General features: G+C 41.0%; 1 protein-coding gene across 4 annotated transcripts in view; it reads right to left on the reverse strand.

Annotated features, from left to right (window-relative positions):
- Positions 1 to 1,481: 1,481 nt before the first annotated feature.
- The window catches only part of POFUT3 (protein O-fucosyltransferase 3), a 124,768-nt gene continuing 99,994 nt past the window's right edge, over positions 1,482 to 26,255 (reverse strand). For 3 of the 4 annotated variants that reach the window (XM_089903752.1, XM_089903751.1, XM_022571171.3), the window contains one exon: positions 1,482 to 25,173. In XM_089903752.1, coding sequence (XP_089759878.1) covers positions 24,949 to 25,173 — 225 coding nt within the window. In that variant the 3' untranslated portion in view covers positions 1,482 to 24,948. The remainder of the gene's footprint in view (positions 25,174 to 26,255) is intronic. The other variant, XM_022571172.3, reaches the window with a different exon arrangement.

Raw genomic sequence — 26,255 nt, forward strand, 5'->3', positions numbered from 1 at the left:
AATAGCAGAGGGGCACGCACGAGACATGGGGGGCAAGGCAGAGGGTATTCCGCTGAGAAGAGTGCTGGGCAGACGTCTATACGTCAGCACAAACCCCTATACACTTTTCAATTTATATTCTTAAACTCACTCATGAACGCATTACCTAAGATAACTGTGATGTTTCCCTTCACATTTAGGTATTTATGTAAGGCCTAGTGAATCTATTGGACATAATATTAAAATGTATTGTACTCTTCCAGAGACTGTTAGGCTGTGTACACAACACCCAGGAACTGCATAGCCTGCCTACATTCTGTGCTTTTCCAGCAACGTACTGTATGTCAAATTTCTGTGTCAAGTGTCCTATCATTCCCAATCAATTTCTTTCCTTTCCCACCTCTAAGAATCACATGGCATGGTTTTAGAAATACGCAAGTATTTCAGAATGGAAAAGATGGGGAAGGCATATTGTTATCGATACGTCATATTTATCTATGGGAAAAGCTGAAATATAGAACATCTAGAGGGTCTAAGAATAGTAACTGATTATGTTCAAGTATGTTTTCAGAAAGCAAAGCAACAGTAGAATCTTCTTAGACAAAACCTAATTCTCACAGACTCACAACTTAGAGAACGAACTTATGGGTACCAGCGGGGAGGGGTGGGGGGAGGGATAGTTTAGGAATATGGGATTGACATGTACACACTGCTATATTTAAAATATACAACCAACAAGGACCTACTGTACAGCACAGGGAACTCTGCTCAACACTCTGTAATAACCTAAATGGGAAAAGAATTTGAAAAAGAATAGATACATTTATATGCCTAACTGAATCACTTGGCTGTACACCTGAAACTAACACAACACTGTTAACTCTACATTTTTTATTTATTAAAAAAAATAATCAAACAACTTCCCATGAGCACTACTTCCCAGGAGGCCCTTAATAAAAGCTTCATAACGATGGCAAAAAAAAAACCAAACTAACTAATTCTCACAAGGTGTATTAAAAGAGAGACTGATATCTCTACGTAGGATCTGGAAAGTTGGGAGTTCCCTTTTCCTTAATACTTCTCGTTTTTCTCATTCTGCTGCTGGACCCGTGACCATTATTTCCATGACACAACTCCTTGATACTGCAAAGGTAACACTAGGCTGATTGCCCCATTCATCACATGAGGTGACCGGGAGTCCCCAGTACTACAAACACCACCACCACACACAAGCAAGTGCCAGGTCCCGTCATTTTCATTTCACTCTAAAGTAAATGCGGGCAGCCAAGAATTGTGAGTGTTCGTCATGGGGTGTTCTTGTAAGGTTTCATACGTTTCTCGTCTGCCATCAGCATAACACTAGACTTTGGTATTTCTTATAAATGGGTCTTTCCTCTTCAAAGAACATCTTAGCTGCTCTCTGTCCAAAGGTTCACTTAAGAAAAAGCGTGACCTAAGGGAAAATAAAAGAATGACCATCCCTTTTACCTTCTAAATCTTCTCACTAGCTCTAAAGGGAAGAGATGAGAAGATGCTGGGGTTACTGATTAGAGGAAGCTCTAATCCTTAGGTAGAAGGGCATTGCTCTAAGCAAGGCAAGGATGGAAAAAGGGAGAAGGAACGATAATTCCTTATAATGGTTGCTTCACTCCAAGCACTCCCTTAGTTATGAGGTTGACAAAGATAAATAGAAAAAGATTTCCATCCCTCAGAGAAATCAAACTCATAGGGAAGACAGACATGCATACTAACTAGAAAAGTGTTTCATGCATAGATGGGGTCCATTCAATGCTTGTTGGCCTGATGATTTACCTATAATAAAATTCAAATTCTCATACGGCACCATACCTGGGTCAAACTCTGGCTCCACCGCCAACAAGCTGTGTGGTATTACACAGGTTACTCAACATCTCTGTGCTATTGTGAACTACTTTGCTCAGTGCCTGGCAAATAAATGTAGTAGTAGTTAATATTAATATTATTATTGTTACTGCCTGCCTCATCCTTCATCTCTCACTATGCTCCCCCATCATCCCTTCCTTATAAACTACACTCCGGTCATACCAAGCCAGGGGCTGCTTTCTGGACAAACCATGCTACTTCACGTTTCTGAGTTTGAGATTTTCGTTCTGTCTCGTCCATCGAGAGTGGGCTTCTCAAACTGGCTGCGAACGCTCGGAGGGAGGCACTATGCTTTTTCACATTCATCATTACAGCACCTGGCACATTTCCTGGAACAGGGTAGACACTTAACAAATATTTGTTGAATTAACTACGTGTTAAACTAAATCATGTGAATAAAACTATACACATCAAGGTAGGGAAAAAGTGAGGAATTCTTCATAGGGAATAAATCAGAGAAAGGTTTCCCATAGGAACAGTTTAACTTGCAAGTTTAATTTGCAAGGCTTTGAAGGATAAATTCATCAGGGGCTGGAGGTTTGGTGTGTGTAAGTGTTGCAGTCAGCGTAAGAAAACGCAAGACGTTGCATAGGGTGGGTGCTCTCTAAGCAGGGAGCTGAATGAAGGAAAGAATGGAGACACACGTTTGTTCTCAAAACAACAGCTTTTCTTTTCACGCCAAGAAAAAGCCCAACTTGGATTGTTGGGCTTCATTTTAGTCTCTTCCCTGCATCAATAATATTATTTTTGTAAACTTGTGAGTAATGAGGAAGGAAAAGGTCTTAGACATTTCTCAGACTTTAATAGATAAACCAAATAACAATAAACAATCCTCACTATTATTCAGTCCCCTCATCTTCCAAGTCTCCTTTGCCCCAGCTCTTTACTCCCCAAAGGCAATGGCAACCTCTTCTCCATTCTCTTCTACATCATCTTCATCTGAGCCTGTGGAGAAGCAGACCTCAGCAACCTGATGTTCGTGGGGAAAGGGAATTTTGCTCAGAGCCACACCTTTATAAAATGTATACAATACAGACCAGCTACTTCCTGTTTATCCGTGGACAACAAGCAATCCAACAAAAGGCAAATGTGCTACAAGACCTAAACCAAGGCATATCACCACACCTCCCATGAAGGCTGCCTCTAGACACCCTGCTAGGGTTGGGTGGAAAGACATAAAAGGCTAAAGAAAATGAGGAAGGGGCCACACAGAAGATCGGCGAGGACCAAGACCTGTGGCAAGAGGTACTTGGTATGTTTGGGGAAGAGCAGGGAGAACAAGGGAAGCGGGGAGGCAAGAGTGGCAGGAGGTGGTGAAAGTAGAAAGATCAAGGACCAGACAGGTAAGGTGTTGATGACCATGGTAGACTCTTTGGATGCACAAGACAGACATACTCCCATCCTTTATACACAAGTGGTCTACCAGGGAAAAGATACATCTAAGAAACAGTCGTCACAAACATGACAAGCACTACGAAATGAAAATGCAAGTATTAGAGGGTCATCGGATGAAGGACACTCATGCACCTAAGGGATTTGCAAAAGGCTCCCCAAGTTCTTTAAGGAAAGTATCAGTCAAGCAATAGATGAGTTGGGGTAGCAGGTAGAGCATTCCAGGGAGAGGAAACAGAATGGACCAAGTCTCAGGATAGAGAGAGAGGTAGAGAGAGCACCTGAGGCTAAACAGTGAGTCTAAGGAGGAGAGAGGCGCTGAGGAGGGAGACCACAGAGCGTGACAGGGCTGGATCTTAGGAGCCCTTGTAAAACATGGCAGAGATTTTGGGCTCTATCCTAAGAGCTACAGGAAGCCACCTTAAGCGTGGAGAAATTTATCAGATGGGAGTTTTAAGACGGTTGCACTGGCAGGTAATTTAGTGTGGCTGAAATACAGAGTGTGGAAGGGAGGTGGCGAGAGGTAACACTGGGGAAGTTAGCCGAGGCCAGGTTGTGCAGAAAAAAATCCAGAAAGGTCCTTCTGTCCCAAAATTTTTTAAAAAGAAAGAAAAAGGATAGGCAATCTAACACGCACGAAGGAAAGTATCAGACGTCTCTCTTGGGAAATATTGCTCTCTTGCCCACTAACTTTATTTTCTTGACCAATGAAGCTGAAAGTTATGTTTCCACCTTGTTCTTATCTTAGCTTCACAGTAACTGTCAACGTATGGGTCATTTACACTAGTGCTTTTCACACTCACTTGAATGTGCATTAGGATCCCTGGTGACATTAATAAAATGCAGATCCTTGTTCAGTAGGTCTGGGGCAGGGCCTGAGATGCGGCATTTCTAACATGCTCCCAGGTAATGCTCGGGATGCTGGTCCGTGAACCACACTTTGAACAGCAAGCCATATACAGCTCTAGAGCTAAACAGAAGGTATCTGGGGCTTTCTGAACATATATGTAATAGCAGTGTTAAAAATGCAAAACAAGTAAGCAAAGAGAACCAGCAGATTATGCCTCAGTTACTGTGCTGCCTGCTTTCGGAGAACCTGGGTGTGACATGTCTTTCTATAAAGAGACTTGAGGAGATGTTCAGTGTGTAACTGAATGGGAAGCAGCTCAACTCCAACAATCCTTCTCTAGGAAGCTCAAAACTGGAGTCCTTCTGACTGTGACCCTACACCACAGTGACACCTGCTGGTGGATTGGTGGATTACATGTTAAGGCTTTGAGAATAATTGAGTCAAGTGAGCAAAACTTTTTCACACACAGCTTTAACGGAAGTGCAACTTCTGGTTGTGAAAGGACCCTTTAAAATAAAATGTCAGAAATACCTTGAAAAGGATTAAGGTCTGCACCGTAGTATGCTGATGAAAGTTCAACAACTGGCTCTCCAGGAAAAAAATACGTGAGTAAACACATATATTATAAATTTTACTCATATAAAGGATATGCAGCACATGATTTATCAATAACAATAACAGGTTTTGTTGTCAATTCTGAATAGAAATTTATTCTCACAGAATATTTTCTCTTATTTTGCCAAACTCGTATCGGTTGCTAATCCATAATTGCAATTCGACAATGTTTTGACAAAAATAGTCTCTGAAAAAATGCTTGTTGAGTATGCAATTTACCAAAACTCCATTCATGTCACTGATGGCATGAATGTAGTTCTGACATGAACGTTGGTTGGTATTTTTGTTTACGTTAATGAATAAAACAATGAAACGACACAAACATACGTTAGGACACCACTCATTACTCAAGGACATGAGAACGACTTTTTTGTGAAACTGGACGACAGTTTTGAATACTGGAAGACTACTTCTTCAATTTGGGGACTATTTATAATGTAACAGGTAACGACATGACACAATTTTAAGTTTAATCTGCATTAATAGCACTTCTCCATCATTTTCTTAAGTCTAGTTGATCAACAAAACAATAACTCTTGACCTGATCTGTGGCATTTTCCAGCTTCCATGTTGTAAATACTCCCACCAAGATCAGTTTCAAGCTCCTGAGGAGGCATCATTGCCTGTGAAGTTGGGAAGATGTGCAGCAGCGCACAACTCTACCACGCAGGTAAAATAGAAGTACATAACCTCAAGGGTACAGGTAATAGAAACCTGTAGCAAAATAATCAAGAAGCAATGAAGTTTTGAGTGTTTTTAACCTTTGTTTAACCTTTGTTAACCTTTGTTTTTAAACAGTTTATCTAATTGTAATATTGTATAATTTAATTTTTAATAGTGACTGTTTTTAACAACCAGCTCACAACATTCCTAAAACTTTGACAGCTGGTTCTCATGAGCCAGTAAGAGGCAGCTCTAGCAACACCACTGGGTCTTTGGGATGGGGAGGTTTGAGGATAACATAGAAAAGGATTCAGGGAGCTTGGAGGCTACTCTAGGACTTGAGACCTAAGAAAGGTCTATGCCAGCTCTTGACCAGGTCAAAACAAAATGGCAAATGAAGTCATGGAAATCACAGTGGAATATAGAACTACTCCTGATGTGGTGAAAGAACTAAGATTGTTGCTCTACTCAACAGCGGACTTTAGCAGGGACATGGAAGGGACATGGCAGGGGGCTGAGGCAACAACAAGGTTGCCAAAAGGGAAAGAAGGGCGAGACGGCAGACTCCCGGGGCATAATCTCTTCCAGCAAATAGAAGAGGAGGAAATACTCCCTGATTCATTTTATGAAACAGGTATTACTCTGATACCAAACCAGACAAAGTACAAAAGAAAAAATTACAACTACAGCCAATATCCCTCATGAATGTAGACACAAAATCCCTTAATGAAATATTAGTATATAGAATTCATAAATATATTTTTTAAATTATATGTTATGACCAAGTGGAGTATAATCCAGGGATGCAAGAATAGTTCAATATTTTTAAAAAAATCAATGTAATCCACCATACTAGCAGGCTAAAAAATATGACATGATCATATCAATCAATGCAGAAAAAGCATTTGATAAATTTCAATACCCATTCATGACTTTAAATTTTTTTTTAAATTTGGAAAAATAGGAAATAAGGTGAACTTCCTCAACTTGATAAAGTGCACCTACAAAAAACCTACAGCTAATATTATACTTAATGGTTAAATATTGAATGTTTTCTCCCTGAGATCAGGAACAAACAAGAATATCCACTCTCATAGCTCTTATTCAACATAGTGCTGGAAGTTCTAATCAATGAAATCAGGCATGAAAAGGAAAAAAAAGACAGAGAGATCAGAAAGGAAGAGATAAAATTGTCTCTGTTTACAGATGACATAATGATTGTCTACACAGAAAATCCCAAGGAACCCAAAATAAATTCTGGGAACTAATAAGTGAATTCAGCAAGATAAATATACAAAAATCAATTGTATTTCTCTATAGTAGCAGTGAACATATGGACACCAAAAATTAAAAATACGATACCACTTATAAACAATACATAGGGGTAAATACAACAAAACATGTTCCAGACTCATATGCTATAAACTACACAAAACTGAAGAAAGAAATCAAACATCTTAATAAATGGAGAGAAATGCCATATTGATGGATTAGAAGACTGAACACAATAAAAATGTCAATTTTCTCCAAATTGATATACAGTTTTAATGCAATTCCTAGCAAAATGTCAGCAAGTTTTTAAAAAAATATAGACAAGATTATTCTAAAATTTATATGAAAATGCAAAGGAACTAGAACTAAAACAATTTTGAAAAAGAGGAATAAAATGGGAGGAATCATTCTACTCATTTCAGGACTTACTATATAGCTACAGTACTAAAGACTGTATGGTACTAGTGGAGGAATAAACACATAGATCAATAAAACAGAATAGAGAATCCAGAAATAAACTCACACAAATATGCCCAACTGGTTTTTGACAAAGGTGAAAAGGAGGAAAGATAGCCTTTTTAACAAATGGCACTGGAGAAACAGGATATCCACAGGCAAAAAAAAAAAAGAACCTCGAGCTAAGTCTTATACCTTATATAAAAATTAACTTAGAATAGATCACAAACTTAAATATCAAATGTAAAACTAAAAAATTGTTAGGAAAAAACAAGAGAAAATCTTTGAGATCTAGAGTCTAGGCAAAGAGTTCTCAGACTTAACACCAAAACATAGATCCTAAAAGGAATTAATTATAATTAAAATTAAAGTCATAAAATGATAAATTCAAAATCAAAAACTTTTGCTTTGCAAAAGATCCTGTTAAAAGGGTGAAAAGACAAGCTACAGAGTGGGAGAAAATGTTTGCAAACTACTTACCCAACAAAGGACTAGTATCTAGAATATTTTAAAACTCTCAAAACTCAGCAACAAAAAAGGAAGCAATTCAATTAGAATATGGGCTAAAGACACGAAGAGACATTTCATAGAGAAACGTATAGAGGTGGCAAAGAAAGCCCATGAAAAGATGTTCAGCATTATTAGCTATTAGGGGAATGCAAATTAAGACCACCATGAGATACCACTACACCCCCATCATGATGGTAAAAATTAAAAATAGTGAGAACACTAAATGCTGGTGAAGATGCAGAAAAACTGGATCACTCGTATGTATTTGATGGGAATGTTACAGCCACTCCGAAAAAGTTTGCCAATTTCTTTAAAAACTAAATATGCAATTACCATATGACCCAAAAATTGCACTTCTGGGCATTTATCCCAGGGAAATAAAAACTTATTTTCACACAAAAACCTATATCAAATTTAATTTTAAAATATTTAATTGCCTTCTCGAGAGTTACACAGACGTATAAAAGCAGACACAGGACAAAATCTCTGTCCAGTCCCCTGCCTTGTCACCACCTCTCTGTTCATTATATCTGGAATGGCATGTAAGTTTTGTCTTTATCTGATGGATAATGGATGCTTGCAATTCTGTGATGAAAAGGATTCTAAGGCCTTAGAATTCCAAGGTTGGCAGGAAAAGTTTTCACAATTAATTAGTGTTGTCTGCCATGAATATAACCAGTAAGAATGGCAATATACAAGCGTAATATTTGCCAGTTGTAAATTGAAATATGTTGCCTCACCAATCATAGAATACTAAATAAAACCAGAATAGGTATTAGCAATAACCAAGTAGATAACTCTTTTATTTTACTGATGTGGAAACCAAAGAAGTAAAATAAGAGAGAGCCAGACCCCAAGTTTATTATCTGACCTCCTCCATTTTACCAAGTCCAGCCTTGCTTCCAGTGGTAACTGAGTAGATATCTCAAGTCCATGAGTTCTCTCTTTGTGTGGAAGGGATTTTACTTCTGTGGTTATTTCTCAGAAACAGCTTCTTGATGCTGGAATTGTCCTAGGAAAAGGGGGAGAGCATTCTAGAAAAGAAAATATCCAACTCCAAAAATTTGAAACAGAATCTCTTTCATATTCATCATCTTGCTAGTCAGGCTAAAGTTTTCAGAGACTATCTGGCCTTATTTTAAGAAGTACAAGTGTTCTCCTCTCATATTTGGGGAAGTGGTAGAGTAGAGACATGTAAAAATGCGATGCTGGTACCTTCAAGCCCTTTGCCTGTGAAAACCATCACCGCATCATGCTGGGAATTTACAGAGGTCTTTTCAGGCTTCCAGAAATAGCAGGTTCCATCTTCCCTGTTAGTTCCTTTGCCCTGCTAATATCAAAGAGATCACTAAACTAAACTCCATGAATAAACGGAATCAAGTTAAGATGTTCAGATTTTGACTTTTATGTTTTAAAAGAGGAAAAGAAGACGGCTACATAAACCCTTTGCCCCTGAGAACAAGCTGTGCTAAGAGATCTGAACTCATTACTGGCTGCTTTGGTTCCATGTGCCATGAGACCTACAGAAACTCTGTCTGAAGCCTCGCTACAAGCTCCCCAAGTAACTACGTAGTGACGGTTAATGAATATGCAAGAATTTGAGGATCAGGCTGGGGTGAGCAGGCCTGACATTTGATCTTTTGAGTGAAACTCAGGATAACAGCTCTCAGTGTGCTTTCTGAAAGCCTCCCATGGCCCTTACTGCTGCCAGCCTCCCACCTTATCTGCAGGCACCGAAAGCTTCAAATTACAGCAGCTAATCAGATGAAAGCAGAAATGCATCCTTCTAATGGAGGCAGAGGTTAATGCCCTGACCTTTTTCCTTCACTGGCAGAGGCAAAACAAAAACACAGATGAAGGTTGTCTTGCAGAAAAGCAGATGAGCTCCGCTTCAGAGCCCCCAGAGTGGATGTTCCAGCTAAAATCTAAGATGTTTTACAGACTACCGACACACATCAAAAGGACAGAAAACAACCCAAGATAGCAGTTACCAAATTATCCCGGAGACAATATGCAAATCCCTTACTCAGTAAAAGTGATCAGTAGAATTTACTACCATACATAGGTAAGTTACTTTGCACCTAAAATTAATTTCATTTATGGCCTGGTTTTATGATACTTTTATATCTTTGACACCCTATATGGGCCCCAGGAATAAACAGAGCTGAAAAATAAGAAGCATCGAAATAAAGATTTAATGTGAAATGTGCAATTGTCTAATGCAATAGGGACTCATAATTTAGCCAAAAGAGTATATTTTTCTTGAGTATTCTGTTGCACCAACAGATTTCTTCTGGACTAATATAGTTTGTATTAAAAACATATTTGCCATTGATTCAGGAAAGAATACTCTTCTGACATCAACCTATTTGATCGAAAGGGGTGCAGTTAAAAATGTATATGGGGTAATTTCATCTTTTTATTAAATTACTCTGGAGAGCAATGTTACCATAGGGTGACTGAGACACTAAAATTCAAAGAAACTTGAGAACGAGATAAATTGGATTTATATCATTTGAAAGATAAGTCTGAGATCAAGGTTCTGGGTGATTTTCTTCTGACAATCACCATGTGTGGTATATTTTAATGTGTTTTTATACTCCATTTTCGAGGGATGAAATATTTGAGCACCTGAAGGAAGTATCATCCTGATGGCAGGGGGAACAGTGGGGAGTGAAAAGAGGAAAGATGATAGTAATCAGGCAATTACAGAACTTGGTATTTAATACATTTTTAAATAATAGCCTACCACTCAGTGCGAGGGAAAGAAAAAGAGAAAACTCTGTGAGAGGCACTCAAAATGCCTAATAGTGGGCTAAATTTCCTCTCTGGAGTACTCACCTTATTGTTTTGGATAAACTTCTAGATCAATAGAGGCCCATCATGTTCTGTCATCTGAGAGTTTGGTTCACAGTGTCAAACCAACAAACCCATCTCTCTTAACCACCAATTAAAAGCGGAGCCTTGGATTATACACTGCACAAATGACCAACATGGAACAGACATAACATTCAGATGACATGAAGAATATACCAATTCCATGACCAAAAAAGTGCTGCTTGTCCATTTTATTTTGTCAGCTAAGGGATCTCTAAGTACATGCTTTGGAACAATTCTGTTTCTTTAAAAAGTATATTGCAGGGCTTCCCTGGTGGCGCAGTGGTTGAGAGTCCGCCTGCCGATGCAGGGGACACGGGTTCGTGCCCCGGTCCAGGAGGATCCCACGTGCCGCGGAGCGGCTGGGCCCGTGAGTCATGGCCGCTGGGCCTGCGCGTCCGGAGCCTGTGCTCCGCAACTGGAGAGGCCACAGCGGTGAGAGGCCCGCGTACCGCAAAAAAAAAAAAAAAAGTATATTGCAGAATGGTCATGAACTTGGATCTATATCTGGACTCAGCTATTTATTTGCTGTAAATTTGGATAAGTTATTTGACACACTGAATCTGTTCTCCCATCTGCAAAAATCAGAGTAATACTACTTTCACTCCCTCTGCCTGTGCTCCGCAGAGGGAGAGGCCACAACAGTGAGAGGCCCGCATACCGCAAAAACAACAACAAAAAACCCACCATCTGACCTTCAAGATTCTTAGTCTGCAGGAGACAAACATGTAAACAGATCATTAAAGTGGCTATACAGTAAGTCCTCTTAGAGACACTGCAGGATCAGTTTTTCCCATCTCACTTTTCTCCTCCTGATCTCAGGTGCACACCAGACAAGCATGAGAGGAGGGAACAGGAGACACATGGTATTTTAGCAGGACAATCTACAGGACATGCCTATGGGATTGCAGATGCTACATCGTCCAGAATATCAGGGAAGCCTCCTTCCCTCCACCTGGGGCGGCATCCAGCAGAGGGCTTAGCAGTGCGAGGAGACTCACCTGCAGAGAGAAGCAGACCCTGAGTGGGCAACAAAAAGTAAACGTGCTAAGTCTCAGACCAGTTGAGACAGACCAGAGAAGGAGAAGTTAATGAACTGTGGCAGGAGCGACTCCCAAAGCCTACCTCCTCATTGAAACTCTTAAATGAGCTAGAAGGTAGATCCCCAAATCAAAAACTCTTCAATGTTCTTCCTCGTTCCCTGTGGGTATGGGGCTGTGCACACATGTAAGTATGTACATGTGAGCTTACCCTGTCAACTGTCAAGACCATTTGGGGAATGGGTTGTCCTGTTCCCTCCTTCTCTACACTGGAGTATAATCTTGGTGATTACAAAGGAGAAATATACAATGTGTAATGAAGGAAAAGAAGAGAAAATAATAATAGTCTTTGAGGGTACTAGGGAAGGCTTCACTGAGGAAATCATTTGAGCTGAGTCTTGAAGCATAAATAGGGATTCATCAAACTGATATTCCGAGCAGAGGAAATAAAAGTGTATACAAAGATGCAGAGGTCTGAAGAAAGCATGGAGTGTTCAGGCAATGTACAGTTAGTTTGGTACAGCAGAGCACAGGGGCATGCTAATAAACGGGGAAGATGTAAGAGGTGAGCTTAGAAAGTCAGGGAAGGGCTGTTTCAGAAGAGTCTTTATCCCAGAGGGAATGTGTGGTTATTAAAGGATATTAAGCTAGGGAGTGTCTGATTTACAAGAGGAAGGTTTTTGTTGAAAGAAAGGTCCCAAAGTGAGCAGACTACAAAGTCGACACCATGTAAATAAATTGGGGAAAGGCTATGCAAAGGTCTTTGAGCTGCAAGGTTGAAGGATGTGGGGCGTTACCTTGGAAGAGACCCACGGAGCTCCTGAACTTGGTGGGACTAGACTGTGGTTGGTGAGGTCCTACACAAAACAGTGGCAGAAGGAAGGAACTGATGTGAATACATTAAAAGAGTAGATTGCTAAATAGGATGGGTTAACATGGAGAGAGAGGATGGTCGGATGTGTAGTTTTAGAGATTTGACAGACCAATCTATGGAGAAAGATCTCGATTTCCACCTCGTTAAGGTCAAGAGGCCTGGGTTGAATCTAACTCAAGTTTCCCAGTGGGTAGTTGAACATACACTTTGATCATGATTAGAAGCGTGGCTTTGAGGAGAAAAAAATGTTTGATGTCAGAAGACAGATCCCTGATTATCTAGGACCAGGAATGGGGGAGTATTGACTAGAAAGGGGAACAAGGGGTCTTACTGGGGTGATATACATGTTCTACATCTTGACTGTGGTGGAGGATACACAGCTGTACACATTTGAAAAAAACTTACTGAACTTGAGATGGGTACACTGTAGTTTATGTGATTATAATGCAGTAAAAGTTCATTTTTTAAGACGTTTTGTCTTAAGTATACGAATGATAGTTGAAAATGCGAAGTGGACAAGATAGATGAGAAAAGTTATGGAGATAAGAAGAGGATGGAGACAAGAACTGTATCACAGGGGTAGGAGAGGAAAACTCGCAAAATCACCAGCTAGTGTTTAGTGTTTAGCCATGAAACAGAATAGTACCATCTTACAGCTCTTTGCAGGGGACTTCCCCGGTGGCCTGGTGGCTAAGACTCCACGCTCCCAATGCAGGGAGCCCAAGTTCGATCCCTGGTCAGGGAACTAGATCCCGCATGCCGCAACTGAAGATCCCACGTGCCACAACTATGACCTGGCGCAGCCAAATAAATATTTAAAAAATAAAAATAAAAAAGCTCTTTGGGGGCTTATATGTCATCTAGTTCTACTTCATTTTACATATGAAGGAACTGGGATTCATACTGAGGTAAAATGCTTTGCTCAAGGTCACAAAGGTAGTTAATAGCAAAGGCAACACTAGTTCCAAGCCAGGACCCCTGAGCCTGGGATGGCTCTGTCCTGGACTACTTCATCAGTGGGACTCAAATGTAAAAGGACACCCTACACCACAAAAAAGAGGTCCCACTGGTGTCCCACTGGAGTTGAGCCATATATTTCCTCCTCTTAGTTACTGCTTTCTTGTGCAGGGCTCATCAAAGAGCCATGTGACCCTAAGAGCTTGCAGAAAGCTTCAGAAGACAAACCCACCTTCCACTATCTGAGGTTTTGGAAGTGAAAGGAATACGGTTAGATCTAGACGTGCACCACCATGACTGAAAACAGAGGAGGCATTTTTTTCATCACACAGATATCTACCTACAAAGCAGGGGTTTGGGTTTTGTTTTCCTGGGATGACACATCTCTGCACATTGCACAGGCACTTTCTGACAAATCAAATAAATGAACATGTCACGAGCCAGTGAAAATTAAGAAAGAGGAGGAGGTGTAGAGAAGGTATTGAACAATTTATCAAGCCAAACACAACCTTTCCGTTTTTATTTTCTTTTATGTTTCTTCAAAAAATGAACTCACATAAGTGTACTTTTGTTTATAATAAGAAAAGAGACCAAATGTTGACTTCCTTGGTGAGTATTGAACAGATGGAGCCAGAAGCATCGAGGGGAGAGGAAATGGAGACAAATACGGTTGTCATGGTTTCTTTGAGATGCAGTAAACGAAGGGACCCAAATGGACAATGAAAGCCCCCACTGGGTAAAACCACGTCACTCCTTTCTTTTTAGGTAATTGCCAAGCTCACTTGGAAGGTCTGAAGTCCATGGGAGATGAGAAAACAGCAATGCTGTCACTCACCCCTGGCTATTCTCAAATTATTTACCCTGGCACCATCCTATCCTCCCATATAACAGACATCAAACAATTAATGACTACCTCAGATTAATCTGTTACCCCAGTGGGCAGTGCCCCGCAGAAATATGTGACACATGTAAACACAAGATGTGAGGGAAGCTGGGCACTGCCCGAGACCAAGTTCTCTGTTTCACTGGGAAGCAGCAAGTACATATGCGAAGAACAGCATTGTGAAAGATCTGTAAATCCTGGTGACACTTCAAGGTCCCTGTCTTGGTGTCACTTTCCAGTCCTCTCCAAATTAACCCAAATCCACCTCCACTGTATTCCAGGTAATATGTAGATTGGACGAGAGCTTGATACACCTGTATTACCCAATCATGTCCCCATAATTTGTTTATGGGGGTGTTGGAAAAGGAGAGAATGGGAGTAGAGAGGGACCCCTTCTCAACAGCTTTTTTGAGGGTCAAATTGAAGTCCAGCGCAATGAAGACTGTCTCTACGTGATGGAGAACAGGCGAACGTCGGAAACATTCAAATGTTTGGCTGAACTCACGTGTTTTGTCTGGAGGTTCTGATCAGGTTGATACAAGGTCTTTTCCAAGGTCATCACAGAGGCTGCCAGCGCTGAGATCAGACTGTTTCAACCCCGAGTTCTACAGCAGTCCCCGTCCGGTGCCTGCCAAAACGGATTCTTCCCAGTCCACACAAGATTAGGGGTTGTTTTCTCCTTGTTCTCCATGCCCTTCATGAATGACCCTCTAGTTTGTTACAGACTAGTGCAACATGAGCAGAGAGGTCCTGTGTCGAGGGGAGGAATGTGGCTGTGTTTAGGAAACACTGGTTCTGGGGTGCTGGATGGTGACACGCCAGGCACCCGAGCCAGCTGCAGACAGAAGGAGGAAGGGGGGCTCACCTTGGCTTGGCTGCATGTCCTCAGAAGCCAAGAAGAACAATTTTTAGGCTGTTGAAATGTATCTCTCTCGTGAGTCTGTCCCCAAAGCCCAAAGCCTGCAACATCTCATTTCCTCTTTGGGGATTTCCTGAAATCAAAACGGAGATGTTGGCCTCTGTAAAGAAACCTGTAGGAAGACTCTTCTCTGGAACTAGGACCGTGTGTCTCAGCTTCAGTGTACAATTTGGCCTCACCAGCTTGAGGCTCTTTTTCCATCTCCTCTGGAAGTGCATGTCCCACACCTCTCCTTCATTGCCCATACCCTCTGCTCCTGGTCACTGGCACTGCCCCTCAGTTTTTGAAAATGCAAAAGCCTCTTATTATGAAGTTTATTTGGAGGTATTGCTTTTCCAAAAGAGGGGGGCAGAATATGAATTTAGGGGAACCACATTATGCCCTATAATTGCAAAACTGAAGGAAATTTTGGATAAGCATCAAATTCGAAAGAACACAGCCTTGATGAATGGTATCTTTGTTTCTTAGATCCGGGACTTGTGTGGGGAGGGTGGAAATGGGTATAATAAGTAGGCCATAGGAAATGACATCATACACTCTTTTCTTTCACCCTTAAAGCTGGTGTTCCATAACCATGATCATGGTTTACTAGAGTGTCACTTCCAAGATCCAAACATTATTTTTTTCTGAGTTCTTGTTGTTCACACAAATACATCATCAACTTCACAAGTCCTTTGTGAGCTTTGCTCTGCCAGCTCTCACAATGGGGAAGAAGGACTTGTGTCTACAGAATTGCATGAGCTTCTGCAAACAAACAGGTGCAATACTAGCAAACTGAGACCTTCCCAAAGATGGGAGTATGTCTAAGGCCAATGTATGGGCTTTCCCAAGTGTTTCACTTCCCCATATATACAAACCAAATTACTTATAATTCCAATATCACGAGAAAGCTTCTGAAGAAGAAACAGACTGACTTATAAGCATGACACAAACTCCCCTCCACTAGTAAAGAACTTCTTACCTATTTTAAAGGCTATAAGGGAAGAACTAGATTTTTCCCTATCAGTGGGGATAGGGACATGTTTTTTTCAGAGGTACGGTAAAGAACTGCAGCCACCTCTTTCTCTCCCCACGGGAGAAAACAGAGCGTGGCGGAAAGAATGTGAACAAAGAAAACAATCTTAGGTTTGAAATTCGGATCTGTCATTTATGAGTGATATGGTATTGCATAAGCTATGTATATAATTACTGTGTCCTGCTTCCCCATCTTAGGTGAAGTAAAATACAGTTCTTTTAATATGAGCTTCCACATTCCCTATCTCAAAAAGGATTTTTTCTCAAGGGAACGCTCCTACACTGTTGGTGCAGCCACTATGGAAAACAGTATGGAGGTTCCTCAAAAAACTAAAAACAGAGCTACCATATGATCCAGCACTCCCACTCCTGGGCATATATCTAGAGAAAACCATAATTCGAAAAGATATGTGCACCCCAATGTTCACACCAGCACTACTCACGATAGCCAAGACATGGAAGCAACCTAAACGTCAATCAACAGATGAATGGATGAAGAAGATGTGGTACATATATACAATGGAATACTACTCAGTCATAAAAAAGAATGAAATAATGCCATTTGCAGCAACATGGATGGACCTAGAGATTATCATACTAAGTGAAGTAAATCAGACAGAGAAAGACAAATACCATATGATACCACTTATATGTGGAATCTCAAATATGACACAAATGAACCTATCTACAAAACAGAAACAGACTCACAGACGTACAGAACAGACCTGTGGTTGCCAAGGAGGAGGGAGTGGGGGAGAGATGGATTGGGAGTTTGGGATAAGCAGATGCAAACTATTATATATAGAATGGATAAACAAAAAGGTCCTACTGTATAGCACAGGGAACTATATTCAATATCCTGTGATCAACCATAATGGAAAAGAATATGAAAAAGAATATATATATGTATAACTGAATCACTTTGCTGTACGGCAGAAATTAACACAACATTGCAAACCAACTGTACTTCAATTTAAAAAAAAAGATTATAAAAATTCATTTTCAATGGCATCCCTAGAGTTACTGCAAAAATAAACAAATTATGGAGGGGGTGTCAGAGCAGATGTGTTTCATTTTCTTATTTCTGCTTCATCACCTCCAGGCTAAAGACATACACTGAAGTTGGGATTTTAGACCATAAAAACAGGAAGTAGAAGACATCTGGGATTATACTTTACTACCTAAAGATGTTCATCTAAGTGACCTGCATTCTCTCAGACTAGCAGATAATATTATTTCACTGGTGAAATGAGTCTTCTTATTAATGGTGTGTGAGCTATATACACGATGACTGAATGCGGCTTGTAAGATAAAACTTTTTCAGGTGCTGCAACTAAGTGAATATTGACTCGCCCCAGCCCCTGTACTGAAGGTGAACAGATGGAGTTTAGCCACATAGCAGGACGGCTTGCCCGGTGAGCGCACCATTGTTACTGCCATTCCCAAGTCAGTTCTTATTCTTGCCGGAAATCACATGACATTGACAGGAGAAATGTCTCCTCTTCTGGGGAACAGGAATAAAACAATAGAGTAAAAAATGAAAAGAACAGAGAAAGGATTTGCTTTCAGACTTGCCAACTCACTCTGAATCTGAACTTTCAGTACTTTTAACCATCTTGTCAATATAGCACATTTAATACACTCTATCAATATAATCCACTTATATCATATCTCATGCTTCAAATAGAGTAGGAGAAATTCAGGAAGTAAATTCCATCTCAAGGGGCTCTTACAGAATAAAGAAACAAAACCTTCCTGGAAGTGGTTTGTATTTTGCTAAGGCGTTTCCATATTCATTCCCCTACCAGAATTAACACAGAAGCTCTATGGTGGCAGGGGTTTTGTCAGTTTCACTCACTACTATAGCCTCTTGGCCCAGAATAATTCCTGGCACATATTAAGTGCTCAATAAAAAATTATTGAGTAAATTAATAGATTCCAGGCAGCCTGACATTCTGAGTGACCCAAATAATGATAATTTCCTTGAAAATATTTTAAAAATAATTCTCTTGTTCTTGAATACATTTTTTCCTTGTTTCCCTAGTGAAAAAAACCAAAGGCTTCTTTTCCTTCATGGAAAGTTCTGATTACCTTTTACCTTACCCCAATTTTCAAGTGATCAATAATTTAAAAAATATCCACTAGAAACTCCATTTTCCCTTATGGAACACTTCAACCAAAAAAACTAATTTAAAACAAATGCTCTCTCTCTCTAGTATACAACACTATTTCTTCCTTCCTTCAAATTATAAAAACAAACTAATAAACTAAAAACTCCTGGCCTTTCTCACCTTCTGAGATGGCCCACACTCTATCTGTGGAGTGTGTTTCTCTCTAAATAAATCCACTTCTTACCTAAAAAAAATAAAAATAAAAATTCCTTTACACGTCATCACCTCTGTTTCCATTCAATGTCAAAAGTAACATTTGTTAGTCTCATCAGGAAAGTCTCAAGAATCAGGAGGTTGTCAAGTTCGAAGTGGTGGAAATTAGTTTTCCAAAATTTTAATTTTCATTTGAAAGCTGAAATTTTATCATTGGCAACAAAGTCTATTGGTTCTCTTAAAGTGACAGGCTCACTACATTTCCATGAAGATGACTGACAAAAACCCATCACTGAACAACCCACAGTTTGCCAGACACTCTTTTGAGCAAAAATGGTTTTCCAGGGAAAAGTTTAGCTCACAACTCAAACAATCACACAGTGCTTTTCTTTGAGATTCCCATTGTGCTTTGGTGTGCAGCAGACATGCTTTATATACACGCCCCATTTTATCACATAGAATATTAAAAAGACATGTACTCAAAGGTCAAGGCTTTATAAAGTTAGTCATTTTTATTACTTCATCAAGGACATCATTAAGTAAACTGACTTTATTTTTCTGTGAGTGTGACTCACCAGATGAGTCTGCAGTCACGTTTACTCTGTATACATACGAAGCGATCTATGTGAGGCTCATTCCAAAGGCTCCTGGGATACTGCCCTTGCCTTAAAACCATTAACGGCACCAGCTACCTACACTGGTAGTCTCTAAAATCTTTAATTACCTACTCAATCAGTGTTTTTTTTAATTAAGGAGTTTGTGATAGTAAAATTCCAAGTATTCCTAATGGCCTACTGGGGCTGGTTGTATAACCTCCTCCGGTGAGCAAAGCTGGATGATGAAGTAAGTCATGGTTTGCAATGGGAAATAAAATAGGGAACAAATTTTTGACTTAATGTCCACAATTCTCCTGGAGACATTGATCAACGTTCAGTCCTGATTCATTTCAGAAGCTTCAAGAGACAAAGAGCTGAACGGCGCATGTCACTGGCTCCAGGGGGATACCACAGAGCAAGGGTTGTTACCAGGGAAGAAGCCCAGAAAGGTAAAAGGAGGTCTCTGTTGATCATGATACGTCATACCCTCCTGGGGACACAGTCCACCTCTGACTGACCCCAGGCTTGGCTGTTAAGCCCAATGAGTTGAGAGGACAAAAATCATGGAGGGTCACTCCTGCTCCTTCTCACACCTTGCATCCTGCCCAAGTCCTTAATAATCCCCCTTCCACCAGCACCAACGGGGTCACTAATTTAATGGGTTGGGCCCAGGATATTAATGAGGTCACATTTACTAGTCAGAGAGGTTACTATGACTTAAAAGGGAGCTCTCATGCAACGCACCCCATATTCTTGCATCCATAGCAAGTGGAGAGCAAAGAGGGCTTGTCACCTAAGCCCTCTTTTATTCCTGTTTTGATCCTTGGTTAATGAGGAAGCAGGGTGAGGACCTACAGACTTTCTCTCCTTTCTCTTGGCACATTGAACAGGCTGGTCCTAAGACTGAGAATTGAGAAACAGAAAGGCCATAAAAGATGCTCCTTAGGCTTCAAATCTAAATTATATGTTCAAATCCAGCTTTTACCAGAGTTCATTGCACTGGGTTTATTTGGGTTTGCACAGCTACTATAAAGAGGTTGCTGAGTTTCATTATGCTCTTGGGAACTTTGTGTAAAACTCCATCAGAAATCCCATGGAAGGGAGAGACAGTTATAGCACAATTCAAGCCTTCCTCTGTCCCTGGTTTTAATACCATCCGCGTATCACAATGCCCCTCACACCTTTCTCCATTGTCCTGCTTGTATCTGCTACAGTGCCTACCACAATGCCCATCTCATAACAATAAATATGTTTGAAACAACTAAACAAAGAACAAAAGGGTAACATCCCTGGTCCAATCATTAGTCATTCCCTTTTCCTGAACCAATCTCAACCCGGGTCTTCACAAACAGAAGGGTGATGGCCACAGATAGCTGGAACAACTACAGCTCGCATTTACTGAGAGAAGTATGAACACAAGCTTACTTAATCATCACAACAACCTCACAGGGAGCAAACATGACACATGAACAAGATACAGCTTTAAAAGGTCGAATAACTTGACCAACGTAATAAAGATGGTACATCAAAGAGTAGGGACTAAAATCAGGTCTTTCTCATTCCAGTCACAGCTCATAATTCTATATTCCCTCTGAGTTCCTAAAGCATTTTCATTCCTGTAATCAGAAGGAAATAAAGATATATGTTGACATTAGAATTATGCGGTAAAGATATTATTATCTAAGATATTACCTAACAACAACAACAACAAAAATGGAAACAAAGGAAAGAAATTTCTGAAAGAAGGGCGAAAAAATTCTTTGTAAAATATTGAAGATTGCAAAGGTACTTGAAACATAAACTGACTGCCTTTATTTGTGGCCTGTGGGCTTCTATACTGTTTACTTTGAAGATTCTAAGAAAGACATATGTCATTTATGCAGAGTTATACCCTCCTGACTTTAGATAATCAACACTATTCATTGAAAATTAACTTTACACTGGATTCCCCTAAGGAACTGTTGTCTTTAGCAGGAATTACGTGCTACTAATAATTCTTAACGCACAATATTACAATGGGTATTTCAAATTTCAAGTTCAGGTCTGGACTGTGCTTAGATCCTTGAGGTGTTCTACTGATACTGAGCCATTCTCCTATGTGTAATACACAATGTTTGACCCTGAAAGAACCATGCTCATTTTTGCCTTTGTCTTTATTTCTGAGAAGTGCATAGAACACTGTATGCATTCAGTCTGTTACTAATAATGATAATGACCTCAACTGATATTTTAGTTGCTAGAATCCAGTCCTTAAGAGCAACAAAGAAGCCAGTCAGCATTCAGATTCTGAAACATTATATTTGCTATGTGACCAAAGGTCAAAGTTGCCTCCATTTTCAGGTGAAGAAGTAAAGACTATTAACTAACATTAGTAATCATTTTCTTCAGTATTCTGAAAAGGTTTCTGCCCACCTCGTCATACTGCTTTGAAAATCAGTCTTTGAGAAAATCCAAGTAAAGCGTACTGAAGCACTAAACAGAAAGCTGCACTGCAGGAAGTCCTTCACAGCCATGAGCCGTTCCACACAACAGCCTGTGAGGTAGGACACTTGCTGAGTCATATTTCAAAAATGGAGTCATTGAGGTAAAGAGAAAGGTGTCTTATGATGGGGTCAACACAGCTAAAATACACGGAGGGCCTTCCATGGAACTCCAAAAGCAGAGCTCCCGTTTTGCAGATAAGAATCACTCCATGACAGCAATTATCACAGACGAGAGGGCATTATCTTATTAATGAAAACCCTACTGCAAAAGACACATATGTTAAGCAAAAAATAATAATAAAGTCTCAAATTTATGGATACTCAAAGAGTTCCAAAGAATCCTTGGTTTATTTTCTTGAAATACACCTCATTTTTATTGTTAAATTTTTTACAATTTCTTTATTTTATTTTATTTATTTTTGGCTGCCTTGGGTCTTTGTTGCTGTGCACGGGCTTCCTCTAGTTGCGGCGAGCAGGGGCTACTCTTCATTGCAGTGAGCGGGCTTCTCATTGCGGTGGCTTCTCTTGTTGCAGAGCACGGGCTCTAGGCACATGGGCTTCAGTAGTTGTGGCATGCAGACACAGTAGTTGTGGTTCGTGGGCTCTAGAGCACAGGCTCAGTAGTTGTGGCCCAAGGGCTTAGTTGCTCCGCAGCATGTGGGACCTTCCCGGACCAGGGCTCGAACCCGTGTCCCCTGCATTGGCAAGCGGATTCTTAATCACTGTGCCACCAGGGAAGGCCTTATACCTCATTTTTAATCCCATGAAATTCCCTCTCCTTTATCCTCTTCCTCCACAAAATTTTTATACCACATTAAATGAGCAATGATTTTATTTCACTAAATTTGCTCAGGGCTACATACTGCATACAGGTTTAGGGTGAATTTGATCGACGGACTCGTGAAGAAGAACCAAGCAGAACCAAAAAAACACATGAAATGTTGGGGTTTAAGACCTACATGCAGGGAATTCCCTGGTGGCGCAGTGGTTAAGAATCCACCTTCCAATGCAGGGGACATGGGTTCGAGCCCTGGTCCAGGAAGATCCCACATGCTGCAGAGCAACTGAGCCCATGCGCCACAACTACTGAGCCTTCATGCCACAACTACTGAAGCCCGTGCTCCACAACAAGGGAAGCCACCGCAATGAGAAGCCCACACACCACAATGAAGAGTAGCCCCTGCTCGCCACAACGAGAGAAAGCCCACACGCAGCAATGAAGACCCAACGCAGCCAAAAATAAATAAATTAATTAAATAAGTTTTAAAAAAAAAAAGACCTACATGTAGCACATAAGAACTGGGGGGTATCTGCTTAAGGCATTTGTGAAGGAGAACTGAGTCTACTCGATAATGTCTCATCAGAGGCACAAATCATATCCTGGGCTTTTTTTAAGAGTGGGGGAAAAAAGAAAGAGAAGAAAAGAAACAAACAAATGGGTTTCCCTGGTGGCGCAGTGGTTGAGAGTCCGCCTGCCGATGCAGGGGACGCGGGTTCGTGTCCCGGTCCGGGAAGATCCCACATGCCGCAGAGCGGCTAGGCCTGTAAGCCATGGCCACTGAGCCTGCACGTCCAGAGCCTGTGCTCCGCAACGGGAGAGGCCACAACAGTGAGAGGCCCGCATATCGCAAAACAAAAAGAAACAAACAAATAAACCCATTTAAAATACAACTTAAAATCTGGCCTTTCCAATCCTTTCCGTTTTGATACTATCAGATAAAAGAGCAGAGAGATAAATAAATTCCTTTCCATCCCCAACACTACCCAATAAGTATGCTTCCTCCTTTAAAGAAGAGTGTGCTTCCCTTGAAAAACACAGTGGCTCTAACCTAGTTTGTTACTGTCCTAGTAAAAACACATACAAAATGAAGCTTCTTAAATTTTGATAAATAAAGAATGTTACCCAGAAAAGAACTTCCAAGACCAGCCCAATCACTTCTTTTTAGGTACAAAAACTAAGGCCCAGGAAGGTTAAGAGATTTGTTCAAAATCATAGTTAGTTAATGGCAGAGCTGGGATGGAGAAGAACCCAGTCAGAGGGGAGAAACAATGTGACCCCTCTTGCTGCTAAAAGAATGTACTGGTCTCAGTCCTTATTTCTCTGGCACAGCCAGAAAGACAGCTACGTAAGGAAGAGATCACCCTTGGCAGGAACAGAAAGGCACTGGCCTGCGATTACAAAGGCAGCTGGTGCCGAGAGGGTGCTTTCCTCAGTTTTCCCCTGATGCCACATCAGGGACATGAGCACCCAGGACTCATCCTGTCCCCTGGAGCTTACGTCTTTCCACAATAAAGAATATCAAAGCCGTCACACATTGGGTGGCAGCAGGCTTTAGTGTGATCTAGAAGCCACCCCACGCTCACAAGGAAAGAGAACGAGAGACAGTGTTTTCTCCTTGTCTTCCGAGAAGCTCCAGTAGAAGCTCCAGGTAAGACAGCTGAAACTGCTCTGTGACGGGATCAGAAATGACAGGGAATGCTCCCAAACTGGCAGGGCTGCCCACCACTGCAGGCTGCACGTCACCCTAAGACAAGACAAATCCGCTTCCACACCACTGGAGTTCCCCAGGGCACTCACCTTCATGCTCACAGCGATCAAAACGCACAGGCTGTCCAGCCTGAACCACAGGACTCTGTACTATTCTGCTCAGTGGAATAAGGGAACATAGGGAACTACTCACCACTCAAAACACACAAGGAAGAGGCACGTCTTCCCAAGACGTTCGCTCCAGGGAGGAACGGGGGAGGACGCAGGGCAAGGTGGTAATAAGAAAGGCGGGAGAGGTGGCTGAAAGAGGCAGCTGAAGAGGCAGAGACGTGCCATGTTCTTTAGATTTGGGGACACAGCGGATCAACCCCACACAGCCTTCACTACTCACTCACATCCCTGGAAACCAACAGATGGCATCCCTCATTGGCAAGTTCTAACGCACTTCACGTTCCTGCTCAGCGTCGGGACACTGGGCTTGCCAAATGCCAATAAATACAGCCAGTGAGGTGAGTGTAAGAATCCACAGCTACACCCTCTGCCTTCCTTGCAAGGACTCTTTCCTTGCAGCAAGGAAAACACTCATTCTACAGTAGGTGAATTTCCACACAAGGCGGCAGGGATGCAGGTCCAGACATGTACACTGAAGGTGACCAGTGTTCTTAAGAAATATTTCTTTTTTACTATGAAAAACAGAGAAGTGACCCCTAGGGGTAACTCATATCTATTATTCAATAGAGCTCACTATGAGTACTGCACCCATTAATTCTCATCCTAGTGGGTTGTCCACAGAGCAGCTATTATATTCAGATATCAAGGCAACCTAGAAAATAGAACTCTGACACTTTTTGATATTAGTCCTTGAATACTAGGGCCCAAAACTCTTGAGTTGAAAAGTTTTGATTCCTATCAACCAGCCACCTTAGTGCTTGGGCTTCTTTCTTGGATTGTTGGAAGCTTGGTATCCACATCTCTCGCAAAGAGCTCCGACGTGGGGCGAGGGGTGAGAAAGCAAACGCTGTAGGCTCTGGACAGCTCAGGTGGGTAATGTCTGCCTTCCATCGTTTGAGTGGTAAGCCCTGCATTGAGAGAAGGGGCGGGGCGGGGGGGAGAATTAAAAACATAAGATAAGTTAACACAAGTCTCATGTTCCCTGAAGCAAGTACCTTCACTCCATAGAGTCCACAAAGTTACACGCTGAACAGTTGAAGGAGAAAGAATCTAACATTGAGAGTATTCTGTGCACTAGATACTTTGCTAGGCGTGTTACATAGCTTGTCTCATTCAGTCCTTCAATCCATTCAACATAAACAGTCTCGTGCCAAAGTACATTCTTATGGAATTTTATTTATTTATTTTTAATATTTATTTATTTATTTGGCTACGCCGGTTCTTAGTTGCAGCATACGGGCTCTTAGTTGCGGCATGTGGGATCTAGTTCCCTGACTAGGGATCAAACCCAGGCCCCCTGCATTGAGAACGAGGAGTCTTGGCCGCTGGGCCACCAGGGAAGTCCCATTTATGGAATTTTAGAACACAGGGAAAAAGGAAGAGATTCTACAACATTCCTAAGAGGAAAAGATCAATTCTGAGGGCCAGAAGTTAGGATGGTTGTGGATTTCTGGACAGGAACACTGGAAGTTAAAAAGCAGTGGTGAAATTCATTGATGAATATTAACATTAGTTAGTACAACTTTAAGGAGAAGAAGGGTATTTGCATAGCCTCAAAATACCTCCCCCCCAGATATTTATTAATTATTGTGGTGGTTTTAACATATGTCCACAAATTATTTTATATTCCTCCCTCAAGGAGGTGAAGCTTAATTCTCCTCCCTTTGAGGGTGGGCTGGACTTAATGACTCGCTTAGTGGAAAGAGAAAATTAGCAACTTCACAGAGGAAAAATCTAGCAGACACCACCTTAACCAAGTGATCAAAGTTAGCATCACCAGTAACATGTCATGTTTATATCATTTATCCTCTGAAATGATACGATGAGAAGACCTTTTTCACCTCTGTGGTATTATTCTCCCAAATCCAAAACCCAAGTCTTAACATGAGAAAACATCAGAGAAACCCTACGGAGGGACATTCTACAAAGTATTGACCAGTCCTCTTCAAAAATGTCAAAGTTATTAAAAATAAGGAAAGACTGCACAACT

This window comes from Delphinapterus leucas, chromosome 21 (genome assembly GCF_059928025.1).
Source record: "Delphinapterus leucas isolate spDelLeu-1000000601 "Yukka" chromosome 21, BTC_Dleu_Yukka2, whole genome shotgun sequence".
Classification (NCBI taxonomy): Eukaryota; Metazoa; Chordata; class Mammalia; order Artiodactyla; family Monodontidae; genus Delphinapterus; species Delphinapterus leucas.